This window comes from Periophthalmus magnuspinnatus, chromosome 17 (genome assembly GCF_009829125.3).
Source record: "Periophthalmus magnuspinnatus isolate fPerMag1 chromosome 17, fPerMag1.2.pri, whole genome shotgun sequence".
In the NCBI taxonomy this organism is placed as follows: domain Eukaryota; kingdom Metazoa; phylum Chordata; class Actinopteri; order Gobiiformes; family Gobiidae; genus Periophthalmus; species Periophthalmus magnuspinnatus.
The window spans coordinates 26,235,629-26,249,333 of record NC_047142.1 but is presented as its reverse complement, the minus strand read 5'-3'; the positions used below and the strand labels follow the sequence as shown (position 1 = coordinate 26,249,333).

Genomic DNA, 13,705 nt, shown 5'->3' with positions numbered 1-13,705 from the left:
AGTCCTGGCTTAGTCCTGGTTCAGTCCTGGTTTAGCCCTGGTTTAGTGATGCTTGAGGCCTGGTTCAGTCCTGGTTTAGTCCTTGTTTAGCCCTGGTTTAGTCTGGGTTTAGTCGTGGTTTATTCCTGGTTTAGTGATGCTTGAGGACTGGTTCAGTTCTGGTTCAGTCCTGGTTCAGTCCTGGTTCAGTCCTGATTCAGTCCGGGTTCAGTCCGGGTTTAGTCCTGGCTTAGTCCTGGCTTAGTCCTGGTTCAGTCCTGGTTTAGTCCTGGTTCAGTCCTGGTTTAGTCCTGGTTCAGTCCTGGTTCAGTCCGGGTTTAGTCCTGGTTTAGCCCTGGTTTAGTCCGAGTTTAGTCATGGTTTATTCCTGGTTTAGTGATGCTTGAGGACTGGTTCAGTCCTGGTTTAGTCCGGGTTTAGTCCTGGTTTAGCCCTGGTTTAGTGATGCCTGGTTCAGTCTATGTGAGTGGATCTCCCCTTCACTGTGGTTCTCCTCGAGGCTTCTCATTAGGGTTTGTTGAAGTTAGTCCTCAATGTTAAATATGACACAGACTCATTGGACTCAATCAACAGAATATTTTATTAAATAATATCACGATGAGAAACAAGAACAGACTCAAACATTAGCCAAAATATGATTTGTGACATCAGGTGATATACAGTAGTACTTGTATTTGTGGGCACAGACCACAGAGCGATGAGAGGCACAAGTACAACGCACAGAGGTCCAGAGGGCGAGCTACACCGGGGCCGCGTACACCCACTGCATTCAGACACATCTAAGCACACACTCACAGCAAGCACTGCTTTTACTCTGCTATCCTGCTGCCACTGACACATGAGGAGTCTCCCAGTCACACTCCACATAGCACACAGCGTAGAGTGCATTCTCTCTAAACACTGGAATGGCTCAAGGACTGTATGAGGTGGTAAACAGCAGGTAAACTGCACACTCACACTGGTCAATGAGGATGAGAACCAGAGCACAGACTGTACAGATGAGTACAGATGATGTGTACTGTTACATCTTTTATTATTGACACAAAGCTTAAGAGCAGCTCTTAGTTTGGGGGCAGGGTTTGTGGGTGTGACACTGGTCTGAAAGAGCGTGGTGTGGGCGGGGTTTGTGAGTGTAACACTGGTCTGAAAGAGTGTAGTGGGCGTGGCCCCGGGCCTTTGTGTGCGATTGGTTACTTGCAGAGTGGGGAACATGCATGTTTTAGTCCATGAAGCCTCCATAGCGCTTGTGTAGTGGACTTCCCTCCCAGGCACGCTTAAATACTCCTCCGCTCTTGCTGCTGTCGAGGAGCCACTCGGGCCTGCCCACACGCCGCATGAAGCCGCCGTAGCGCTTCTCTAGACCCCGCCCCAAGATGGCCTCCAGCGCATCGCTCTGAGCCCCTCCTCTTCGCATGAAGCCTCCGTACCTCTTCACGGCCTCGGCTCCACTCTCCCCATGTGCTGTAGCTAAGCTCAGGATCTTTAGGATCTCATTACGGATGTTCTCCTGGCCGTCTATGCTGGCGGTTTCCTCTTGCGCCCCCTCTGGTGCAGAGGAGGAGCGGCGTGCCATGAAGCCTCCATAGCGCTTCATAAAGCCTCCATACTTCTTGGCTAGAAGGTGCTCAGGCGTGTCCTCTTCCTCTTTAACAGACACCTCTGCAGCCTCCTCCAGCTCGGGTGTGTTGTCCTCTAGGGGGAGTTGGATGTCACTCTCTAGAAGAGTCTCCTGACACAAGCGCAGTGTCTGTGAGTCTAAGGCACCGCCACACTCCATGGAACAGGCCTGAGGGGAAACATGTGATCAGCAAACAGAGGCCATGATTATCTACACTAGGATCATCTTTGACTTTAGACTTAGATATGTCCCTCACAGATGTATAAATGTGTACCACACTGATGTTCAAACCAATCTGATGTCAAAAAGAAGATGGTCTCCCAGCACAGAGCTCCAGCAGAACACCACATTTCAAATGGATTTCATTATGATAAAACATGCAGTAGTCAGGTGTTACTCTTCTTTCTTTTTGGGCTGCTATGGATTTAAGAAGCCAATCAATCATTGCACCTTGGAATGATGAGTATTCATCATCGAGTATTGTGCTCAGAGAGAGGTTGTATCACCAAGCCCACATCCACACCTTCACATGTAGGAGGAGCTCAGCAGACTCTGGTCTAAACATTCATATTGTGAAGAACTAAACTAAAATAAGCCCTAGTGGTTGTCGCTCTGGTGCCTTCGTGCAGTCTGACCTACGTTACTGCCTCAGCTTTGCAAGACCAATTCCTAATGGTAACATTTTGAAGAACGCCTCTCTCAGCTGTCCTCTGTCTAGTCATAAACAAATACTGATCACACATTATTCCAAATAAATATATAGTAACATGTTAGAATGGTTTGCCATTTAGACCTGGTTTAGTCCTGGTTTAGTCCTGATTTAGTCCTGATTTAGTCCTGGTTTAGTCCTGATTTAGTCCTCGTTTAGTCCTGGTTTAGTCTCGGTTTAGTCCTGGTTTAGTCCTGGTTTAGTCCTGGTTTAGTCCTGGTTCAGTCTTGCTGTAGTCCTGGTTTAGTCCTGTTTTAGTCCTGGTTCAGTCCTGGCGTAGTCCTGTTTTAGTCCTGTTTTAGTCCTGGTTTAGTTCTGGTTTTAGTCCGGCTCAGTCCTGGTTTAGTCCTGGTTCAGTCCTGGTTTAGTCCTGGTTTAGTTCTGGTTTTAGTCCTGGTTCAGTCCTGGTTTAGTCCTGGTTTAGTTCTGGTTTTAGTCCTGGTTCAGTCCTGGTTTATTTCTGGTTTAAGTCCTGGTTCAGTCCTGGTGTAGTCCTGGTTCAGTCCTGGTTCAGTCCTGGTTTAGTTCTGGTTTTAGTCCTGGTTCAGTCCTGGTTTAGTTCTGGTTTAAGTCCTGGTTCAGTCCTGGTTCAGTCCTGGTTCAGTCCTGGTTCAGCCCTGGTTTAGTCCTGGTTTAGTCCTGGTTCAGTCCTGGTTTAGTCCTGGTTCAGTCCTGGTCAATATAGAGGAGCACTGCAGCTCCCGCAATGTTAAGAGCCAGAGTAAAAGTCGGTGTTTAGACGAGACTTAAAGTGCTTCAGTGTGAGTGACGTGGGCTTCAGGGTTTAGGACCTGGAGTCAGTTCATTGTTTTGGCTTGACAGTTATAATGCTGAAAAAACACTTTAACAATGTTTTCTTACAATGGGCGTGGTTGCCTCTCCAACAGCTCTAGCCTGTTACTTAGCCTAGGTGTCTCCATGGAAACAAGTAGGTGGCATACGCTTCTCCAGAAAAGTTACACAGAGCATTTTTAAAGGCCCTCTCCCTGTTTCTCATGTATTAGAGCAAAATGAGTCCTACCCCAGATCAGATCTCTTGTGTGGAAGCTCCGGATGCATCAGGGCAGTGAGAAATAACCCATATGTGCCCTAAATCCTCTCTAAACACCAAACCAAAGCATACGGCAAAAATAAAACCATCAGAAAACAGTTTCTCACCAGTGGAGGCAGAGAGGTGTGCTGTCCCAGGACGCCGTACACACAGCGGGCACAGTCCTGTCCACAGTCTGAGGCGGAGGAAAGCAGGGATACACCGGAGATCAGGGCCAGCACCCATAAAGCTCGGGTTTGCGCTCGGGCCATCAGCTGCACACACACATGTGACATGTACAACAGAAACTGTGGTAAGCACCAAGCATCCCTCCCACACAGCAAGAAGGGCCCACTGTGACAGTGTGTGTGTGAGTGTTGTCACAATGAGGAAATGTCACTATTCAAGAAATTCAAGAAATTACTTCAAAACCAAGAAATTACTTCAAAACCATGGAACAGACTTGATACTCAATACCAATTCTGATACCATGACGATTTTATATATATATATTATATATATATATATATATATATATATATATATATATATATATATATATATATATATATATATATATATATATATATATATATATATATATATATATATATATAACTTCTTTCTTTAAATTATAGAATGTGATTTTCAGCATTAAATGTTTGTGCTTTTTGTTCTATTGTGTTCTATTCCATGTGTCCTTATTTGTGTAATCCCTCCAGTAGGCTCATAGTGGTCTGTGTGTGTGTGTGTGTGTGTGTGTGTGTATTAGTCTATGTGCCTTATACTTGTGAAAGATACAGAGAGACATCCTTTTTAAGATATTCAGGAATGAATTTCTCCACATAAACCAGCAAATATATTTCTTTGTAATATAATAACATGTCTACTTACTGCTTCATCATTCTTTCATTTAGGTCTGAAACAAATTGACTGTTTAATCAAGTTTTAAAAACAAACAAGGAGGGTTGTCACGTTGACAAACCTTCTTGTCTAATCCTAATCTCATCTGACTCTATAGATAAACAGGGCCTGGTCAGTACTTGGTTGGGAGGCCGCTGAGAATTCCAGGTGCCACAGGGGGGTGCCAGTGACAAAACTGTTGTTATGTCCTTAGGCAAGACACTTGACCAACATTGCCTAGTATGAAAGTGGTGTGTGAGTGGTGGTGGTGGTGGTGGTGCAGATCTTACCACCATGGAGTGAATGAAGAATGCACAGAACTGAAAAGTGACTTTGAATGCCTGGAAAAGCACTGTATGATGCATATAATAATAATAATGTTATTATTAAATGGTCACATTTTTCTACCTTCAAGGCACTCAAAGCACTTTACAACAAGGAACCACTCACCCATTCATACACCAGTGTACGCAGACACTGAGGGTTAAGTGTCTTGCCCAAGGACACAATAGGACTTGAACCACCAACCTTTGGATCAATGGACAAACACTCTACCAACTGAGCTATTGTCGCCCCATATTATCAGTTATTGAAATCATTATTAAGTAATTTAGAAATATTATCGTAGTGTCTGGAGTCAGACACCAAACGTGCTGAGAGGTTATTTGACTTCGATGGGCATTTCTGTAATAAAACCTTTTCTAGGCCTTTCACCATTAACTTGACGTTTATTTTAAGAACATGATTGCCAGATTAATTGGCAAAATACTCGTTAGTTGCAGCCTTCATTTTTCTTGATGTTGACTTGTGGTTTTGAGCTCGTGTGATTTGGGAACATTTGGTTTGTTCTAATCGTGACAGCGCTGGAGCTGTCAGTCACATGCACAGAACACAATCACGTCGTCCTCTTTTGTGTCGTCTTTGTCATCTTAAATGACAGCTTTTTATTCAAGAATTTCAGAGAGAACTCATGGAAACAGTGTCACACGTGTCTCATCAAACTTCAAACTGTACTAATGTACTGCTCCATCTACTGCACTTTATTCACATCTTTATTCAGAACGTTTAGGATTTGAAATATGTCGCCTTTGATTAAAACAAACATGATAAAACATATCAGTTAAAATGTTCAGTGTAAAATGTGTATCTATTCTCTTCTTTCCTGTGCCTGTGATCTAACCTGTCTGTGTGGTTGAGGTGAACGCGTTGCCACATTTACATCTGCCTGTATTTGGTTTTATTACTGTCCAGTTCATGGTTAAGTAGAGAAAAAATAAATAAATGAATAAATAAATGAAGAATCTCTATAACGTCCGTAACACGTCTAAGAATGAGCACGTTTCATTTCAGGCTCTTTGGAGCTGTGATATAACGCGTAAAGGTTTTATCAGACAAGGTGTGCTTCTTTTCTGTAAACAAACAAAATGCTCCTCACTTTTATGCTCAGAGTTGGACAGTCACGGGGACACACTACACCTGTCCCGCGCGCTCTCCAAAAGTCACACTCTGCCCCTCTCCCGCGGCCGCGCAACCGTTACGCAGTGGTACACTTTTGGCACAAGGTCCATCCTTACCTCGGAGAGTCGAATCCGCTGCAGTTCGAGCCGGTGTGAGTCCGGAGGATATTCTCGGCTGGAAGAAAAGTGCGCTGCGCTCAGATTACGCACTGGAGGATATTACGCGCAGGGTCAGTGGATCACAGCGCTCTGGAGCTCTCCTCCTCGTGCCACCTGTGTCTGTGCGCGTGGCTTCGGCTGGACAGAACACGAGCTCGTTCTCAGGACGAGGTGCGCCGGGACCACTTTTAAGGACTTTATGGAGGTGACGTCATGATCGGTTTAATAAGGAAAGGGGCGCGGCGCGAGCGTAACGGCCGCCCCCTCGACCCCCCAGTCCTACTGGGACCGGACTGCGCCAGGGGCTGGGCGCACGACCGCTTACATCACACAACAACAGCGCGCCTGGATTTTGGCACTGATTAGTTTAGTTTCCTCTTTTGGATAGAATCAGACGCAGGGGAATTCGGATAACTGAGTTAGTATTTCAAATATCTTCATCATAAGCTGTCCAAAAGTTACGCAAAATGGAGATGGGCAAAGTCCTGTTTCTGTTTAATAACCAACAGGGTTGGTGCATAACAGAATTACATAAAATCGCGTTAAAGCTGGTTAGCCTAACTCAGCCAAGTCACGTGGCCTATTTCCAGTGATTTCATACAGAATATTAAAGGTGCATTAGTCTATGTCATCAGATGTTGATTTATCATAGGCTAATATGAATTTGGTCTATCAAGAATAACAGCTGTTGAATATTTTATCAAGTATTAATAGACTCAAGATAATGTCTAGGCTACAGTGTCAAAATGATATCCAGCAGGTGTCTACAGGCCTGTGTAAAGGAGTCAGCTGAACCATACAGCTGCTGAGGGGCACAGAAATGTGAAGTCTCACATAATGGTATAATGTTGATTATTTCACACATGCCATTTTAACAACTACAAAACACCGTGGATATGCAGTGACTAAAGACCTGTCACTCTAGTACGGGTAGTACGTATTTACTTGAGTACATTGAATTTACTGTGTCGCTTTCAGCCACTACACTCTCACTCTATTTGATTCATATTGTATGAATTCTAACAGTATACGTTTTGGTTACAGTTCCCTCTGATTATGCCTAGAAAACAAAACAACACCTCAAGTGTTATTAACTACTACGTGTTATTTAACTAACTTTATTTTTTGGAGGTACAGGCCAACTGGAACACCCAAAAGAAACCTACAGGGACACAGGGAGAACATGGAGACTCTACACAGAAATGTCCTAATGTTTGGACCTTCTTGGGATTTGGTTGCTGAACTCACACTGATCCTTCAGGTATACCATTTTAATTTCTAATTTTGTGGTGTGTCCTGTGAAAACACCAGATTTGTGTAATATTTGTGTTGTTTTATTTTGTTATCTTCAAATTATCTTTCCTGACCTGTATATTTTCCAAATACTGTTTACACTTCTTTTGCCATTACTTTGCTCTAGGTTTGTCAAAAGTATTGAGAATCAGATACTAATCAATACTAAAACTAGCACTGAAACTAGACACTCATTTGAGCAGGTATCAATATTAAAAAAGTCCCATTTACAGGACAGAAATGAAGCATAAGGCACATAGACTAGTATACACCCATGGACCACTATGAACCTACTGGACACTGAGGGAGCCTTACAGTGGGGTAAAAGAGTATTTAGTCAGCCACCAATTGTGCAAGTTCTCCCACTTAAAAAGATGAGGCCTGTAATTTTCATCATAAGTTCACTTCAACTATGAGAGACAGAATGAGAAAAAAAAATCCAGAAAAATCACAATTTTGGATTTTTAAAGGATTTATTTGCAATTATGGTGGAAAATAAGTATTTTCCAATAACAAAAGTTAATCTCAATACTTTGTTATATACCCTTTGTTGGCAATGAAAGAGACAGACATTTTCTGTAAGTCTCCACAAGGTTTTCACACACTGTTGCTGGTAGTTTGGCCCATTCCTCCTGCAGATTTCCTCTAGAGCAGACAACACTAGTGTGAACAAACCCGTGTGATTACACTGCTTCAGGTTGAGGCAGGACTTTAAGGGCTTTAAGGGCTTTAAGGGCCCGTGTCACTCTATTCTCTGATCTCTGTTCTAATGTTGTTTCCTCATCACAAACAGACCTGGAGTTGTGTTTTGTTTCATTTACACGTTTACACTGCATTTATGCTGAGTTCTTCTCTCAAATTGAAAACACTCCACATGTGATGTCATCATGTGGTAATACAGGAAGTGCTCCACTTTGTTTTTAAACTCCATACACCTTCACTAGAATCAATTGGATCATTTCAGTCCTGGAATTTGAAACAGGGACAGGGACAGTGCACGGCATTACATTGACCTTAAAAACAGGAAAGATGTCTGGTGCCAGGTTATAGCATAAATACTAATTTCCACCTGAATTGTCAATCTCTACTGAACTAAACATAAAAGGAGCTGTTAACTTGAAAACTACCACTTCATGACATCACAAGGTGGAACAGAGCATTTTGAGCAAAACAGAACTTCAGATATATTTTTGAGGAGGTCACAACATGGTGTCAAATTCACAAAAATCTGTTTTGTGTAATCTCGGATCTTTAATCTGAGGGATGTGTTTCATAAGTAAACCTCTGCTGCACTTCTTAAAATCCCTCCTATATTTATTTTAGTCCAGAACAAGGCTTCTGCTGCACCTGGAGCTACACCGGACCACTGTCTCAGCTCATATCCATCACACAAACACAAAGTACTGTATTCTGCTACTGTTTTAAAGGACCCATATGATGCTATTTTATTTAAAATGTTACACACACAGACCTGGAGTTGTGTTTTGATTCATTCACACATGTTTAACACACAAACTCTGATTTAGACTTCATACATCTTCATTAGAATTGTTGGGATAATTTCAGCTACTTCACCATTTTAGCATTTTATGTCTTTTTTTTTCACTATAATTTTATAGTTTCTTATGTTCAATAATAATACATATTGTTTTCCTGCGTCAGAACTGTAAAAAAACAAATTTAACTCACACTCTTCCTTTACATTCCTCCGTTACTTTTTCAGGTTGAGTTTGAAAAATACAGGCATCAAATAAAATAGAACAAGTCCTGACATTTTTCTATTTTTCAGGGGCATTGTTGGAGTCATATTTCCTGTCTGTAGGGGACAGTCTGTAAGGGACTGTCTGTAGGGGACAGTCTGTAGGGGACAGTCTGTAGGGGACAGTCTGTAGGGGACAGTCTGTAGGGGACTGTCTGGGGACAAACTAAAGTCATGTTATATGGGAAATACAGCACACTGTAGTTTTTGCACACACTGGTGTTTTGAAGGGTAAAACTACACTGCCCGGCCAAAAAAAAAGTTGCCACCAAAAAAAGGTCACATACTCTAATGTTTTGGTTGTTCCGGCTTTAGCTTCAATTACGTCACACATTCGCTGTGGCATTGTTTCGATTTCGCTTCTGCAATGTCACAACATTTATTTCCATCCAGTGTTGCATTCATTTTTCACCAAGACGTTGCATTGATGCGTAGATGGTAGATGTTAGAGTCTGACGCTGCACAAAGCTTCTCCAGCACATCCCAAGATTGTCAATGGGGTTAAGGTCTGGACTCTGTGGTGGACAATCCATGTGTGAAAATGATGTCTCATGCTCCTGAATCACTCTTTCACAATTTGAGCCCGATGAATATGCTCGTGTCATCAGGGAAGAATAAATCCATTGATGATATAACCTGGTCATTCAGTATATTCAGGTGTCAGCTGACCTCATTCTTTGATGTGAAAGTGGGTCAGATTTGTGAGGATGGATTTGGAAACGTGATGGTGAGTCTGGTGTTGTGAGGGTGGGTTTGGTGGTAGGATGATGGGTTTGGTGGTCTGAGCGTCGATTTGGTTGTAGAATGGTGAGTCCGGTGGTGTGAGGGTGGGTTTGGTGGTAGGATAGTGGGTTTGGTGGTGTGAGAGTCATTTTGGTGGTAGGATGGTGCCTCCGGTGGTGTGAGGGTGGGTTTGGTGGTAGGATAGTGGGTTTGGTGGTGTGAGAGTCATTTTGGTGGTAGGGTGGTGAGTCCGGTGGTGTGAGGGTGGGTTTGGTGGTAGGATGGTGCATCTGGTGGTGTGAGGGTCATTTTGGTGGTAGGGTGGTGAGTCTGGTGGTGTGAGGGTCATTTTGGTGGTAGGATGGTGCGTCTGGTGGTGTGAGGGTCGATTTGGTGGTAGGATGGTGAGTCTGGTGGTGTGAGGGTGGGTTTGGTGGTAGGATAGTGGGTGTGGTGGTGTGATGGTGGGTTAGGTAGTGACATAGTGGGTCCAGTGTTGTGAGGGTGAGTCTGGTGGTGTGATTGTGGGTCCGGTTGTGAGCCTTGTGCATGTGGGTGTGGGCCTTACAGCTGTGTCACTGATGGGAGATCCGTGTTGTACTGCTCCGTGTGATGGAGGCGCCTCAGGACAGCATCAGGATAATGGGAAAGCGCGGAGTCTGGCACACTCAGTTTTATGGAGCACAACTGTTGAAAGTGCAGCAGTCCTTGAGGGACAGTGCAGTCGCTGCTTCAGTCCCACACTATTTAGAGCAGCATGCGCACAGCTTCGCCTTCTGCTCTGAACGCCCAGAGCGACCACGAGCATCCGGCTTCGCAACCAGAGGTACCAGAACACTTTGAATGAGTCCAGATTAAAAAGGAGATCGAACTGAAGACTTCTCCTGACAGCTATTTATAGATGCTTTATGTACCTTTTGTGGTTGGGGGATCATCACCTGTCTCCATGGAGATGTTACTGCTTTGCCTGGAATGTTCCACAATATGGTGTTAAACTATCTAGCAGTATTCAATTACTCTTGTTTTTATAGGGGTTTTATTCAAAAGATGCTCCTAAACATTCTGACTGCCCACAGCTGTGCCTCAGAACTATGGGCCGTCACATAACAGACTTGCTTTTTTGGCCTCATTTTTTTTCTGTGGAGCCATTACAAAAAAAAAAAAAAAAATCAAATTATCTTCATATGGAAAAATGGAAATTGAAAGTTGTTTGTTGTTGCTGTGACGGTGCAGAGCTTAGCTAGCTTGTTAGCTAACAATAGGAGGCAATAAAGGACACTTCAACTCATCCCACAGCAATTAATCTTCTCAACACAGACAGAAACATGTGATTTAAGGAGAGAAAGATTCAGTTCATCTGTGTCTGATCCAGAGTGTGTATCAGTGATAAAAATGTGTGTCTGCAGGGTCCCTGCGTTTTCACTTGGAGCAGTATAGTACAGACTGTAGAACCTTTAATCGGTCAGCACTTTAAATTAATAATATAGACATAAACACCCAGCAATGCCACCCCAGGAGACTATGAAATGCTAAAGCCTAAGGCACACAGGTAAGATTTACTTAAGAAGGAGAAGAAAGAGACCATTCCAGTTCACAGTGTTTATTGAAATAGGCAACACAATGTGTACTGACGCACAGAGCAGAGTGGACACTTTCAACGAGGCGCATGCCGGGAAAACGCCCGACCAGGTACAGCTTGGGTCAGACGCGAGCAAGACATTGATGTCACAGCAACGTGTACAGGCACACCATAGAGCAGGCATGCCCAAACTGTGGCCCAGGGGCCAAATACAGCCCTCCGACCAATTTTTCTTGGCCCTCAAGCCCTCTTGGCTCATATTACCTTAAACAGTACTTTTTACTGTGCATTTTTGAAAATATACTTACTACCCATATCAAATATTTAGTGTGTCCCATTGAGGATAAAGGTCTAGTGGTTCAGTCTAACTTGTAATAATAACACATATTTGAAGTATTCACTGTATTGGCGACCAGTCTCTGGCCCTCAATCGGCCCTCAGCTTTGTCTGTGTTTTTATATGTGGCCCTGAATGAGAAAAGTTTGGACACCCCTGGTATAGAGTGAAAGCAAGCAGGGAGCGTTAAGAGTAGTGGTAGACAACATGCAAAATAGGCATCTCTCCACGCATAGATGTGCGATTGTCTGTGCTACAAATAGACTGCTAAATTAGCGGACAGATAACTACAATTGTTTTGGATAAAAGCACTGTAGCATCTCTTACCTGCCGTGAGGCACAGGTAAACACGGAAGTGGAATGCCGGTAAGCGGGCATTTGCGTGAAGCTGAAGGGAGAGCAGAAAGGAAGCAAGCGCTTTTACAGCTAATGCCCTCAAGTAGCAAAGCTCGCCTAGGCTGTTTAATGCCACAAATATTTAGCAGTTGTAGACTTTTATATTTGTTATTAAAGAAGCCTATTGTGCTTGTGTCTGTTATATAGTTATAATCTATGACACCTGTGGATCATTATGTTATAATTTGGACATTTTAAATCACAATATTCATGTAAAATCTTCATAAAAGAAACATGTTTTCTACTTCCACGTAGAAAATTGAGGTGCCGAGTGGGAGATAGGATTCTACAAAATCAAATTTTTACTTGACCAACATTGTATTTTTGTATTTGGCATGGTTTGTGCATGTAATTTTTAATTGCTTATTTTCTAGATGCCATTTTGATGATCAACTCTTGTTTTCATGGCCATTGGCATAGGCCCACTACTCTCTGCTTACTTTGTTCTCCAATTTTATTTTCTTAATCAGTGATATGTGCAGGATTCAGCAGTGTCACATTTTGGTACAACTTAAAAAAATAAATAAATAAATAGCAGCCTACTAGCGTGATCTGCAGCTATCCATAGAAGGCGCTGACAACTCCGCAGCTCTATGTTGTGATGATGTTTATGGCAATGTCAGCTCCCATTGGACACCACAGTTTTCTAATGCAGAAGTCAGTGGACTTGTTTCTTTTGTAAAGTTGAATATTGCAATTTAAAATGTCCAAATTATAACATAACGATCCACAGATGTCATTAATGATGCACACAGAGCAGACACATGCACAATAGACCTTCTTTAATCTTGTTGTGGCTGTTCTTAGGCTGTTAATAATGTTAATAATGTTAATAATAATTAATTATTATTATTATTATTCATAATAATAGACAGTCAAAGACAATTCACTTGCATTTTTCATTCTTTATACTCCTATGGTGTGTAAGCTCTTTCTGTAGCCACAGCCGGCCTGGAGTAGACTGACTGTGTAAGGCCGTGCAATCTATCCTTCCAACTGTAGCATGGCACAAGGCCTGTCACGATAATTACTATTTGGACTTATTGTTAAAGGAGTGATGGAAATAATTTTTGGGGGTCAATATTTATTCTGGGTTTGTTTTCCTTGTACTAGCAGAGAAAATGTATTTACCATGTATTTATTCTGGCCTATGACAAGGTTTGAGCTGTAGAGGGTTGAATACGTATAACGTTTATGATTCATTATAGACTACATTTAGAATAGTTTTTAGTTTATAGTCAATTATTTTCTATATTGTCTTCAGCAAAATATCACATGCCAAGATGTGTAATGGTGACAGGCCAACGTTTATGTAGACAGGCTTAGGTGGCACATGTTGGATGGAGATTTAAGTGTTTACTTTTAGTGTCTTTTTAAACCATTTGTGTGTGTATATCACTATTATTACTCCTAAGTGCCTGGACAATTGTGTGTGCCCAGAGGATTGCACTATATTGAACTTTGATCTATTCTGGAAATGAGAGGACCTGTTCAAGGTAAATGGCCCACACCTGAGCAGAGGTGGAGTAAGAGTGTTGACGGATAACCTCCTCCACGCTCTGAGGCACCGTCCTGGACAGGGTCCTGGGCCAGTGAGAAAAAAAGAGGAATGAGAGAAGCATTCCTCCTGTGCCAGCCAGAGCCAAGCAAATGTGTCAGCACCACCAGCAGCACCACAACTACAACCACCACCTCCCCCAGAGAAGGAGTCACCACCAGCAGCACGACTATCTCCTCCAGCAA

At 42.8% G+C, this 13,705-nt stretch overlaps 1 protein-coding gene across 1 annotated transcript; it reads right to left on the bottom strand.

The window, feature by feature from the left end:
* Positions 1-562: 562 nt before the first annotated feature.
* Positions 563-6,031, bottom strand: LOC117385398 (proenkephalin-A-like). Its single transcript, XM_033982691.2, has 3 exons — positions 5,835-6,031; positions 3,486-3,632; positions 563-1,786 (listed from the first exon to the last, which is right to left on the bottom strand). Exons 2-3 carry the CDS (start codon positions 3,627-3,629, stop codon positions 1,220-1,222), a joined length of 711 nt encoding a protein of 236 aa, XP_033838582.1. The 5' UTR covers positions 3,630-3,632; positions 5,835-6,031; the 3' UTR covers positions 563-1,219.
* Between the last annotated feature and the right edge of the window lie 7,674 nt (positions 6,032-13,705).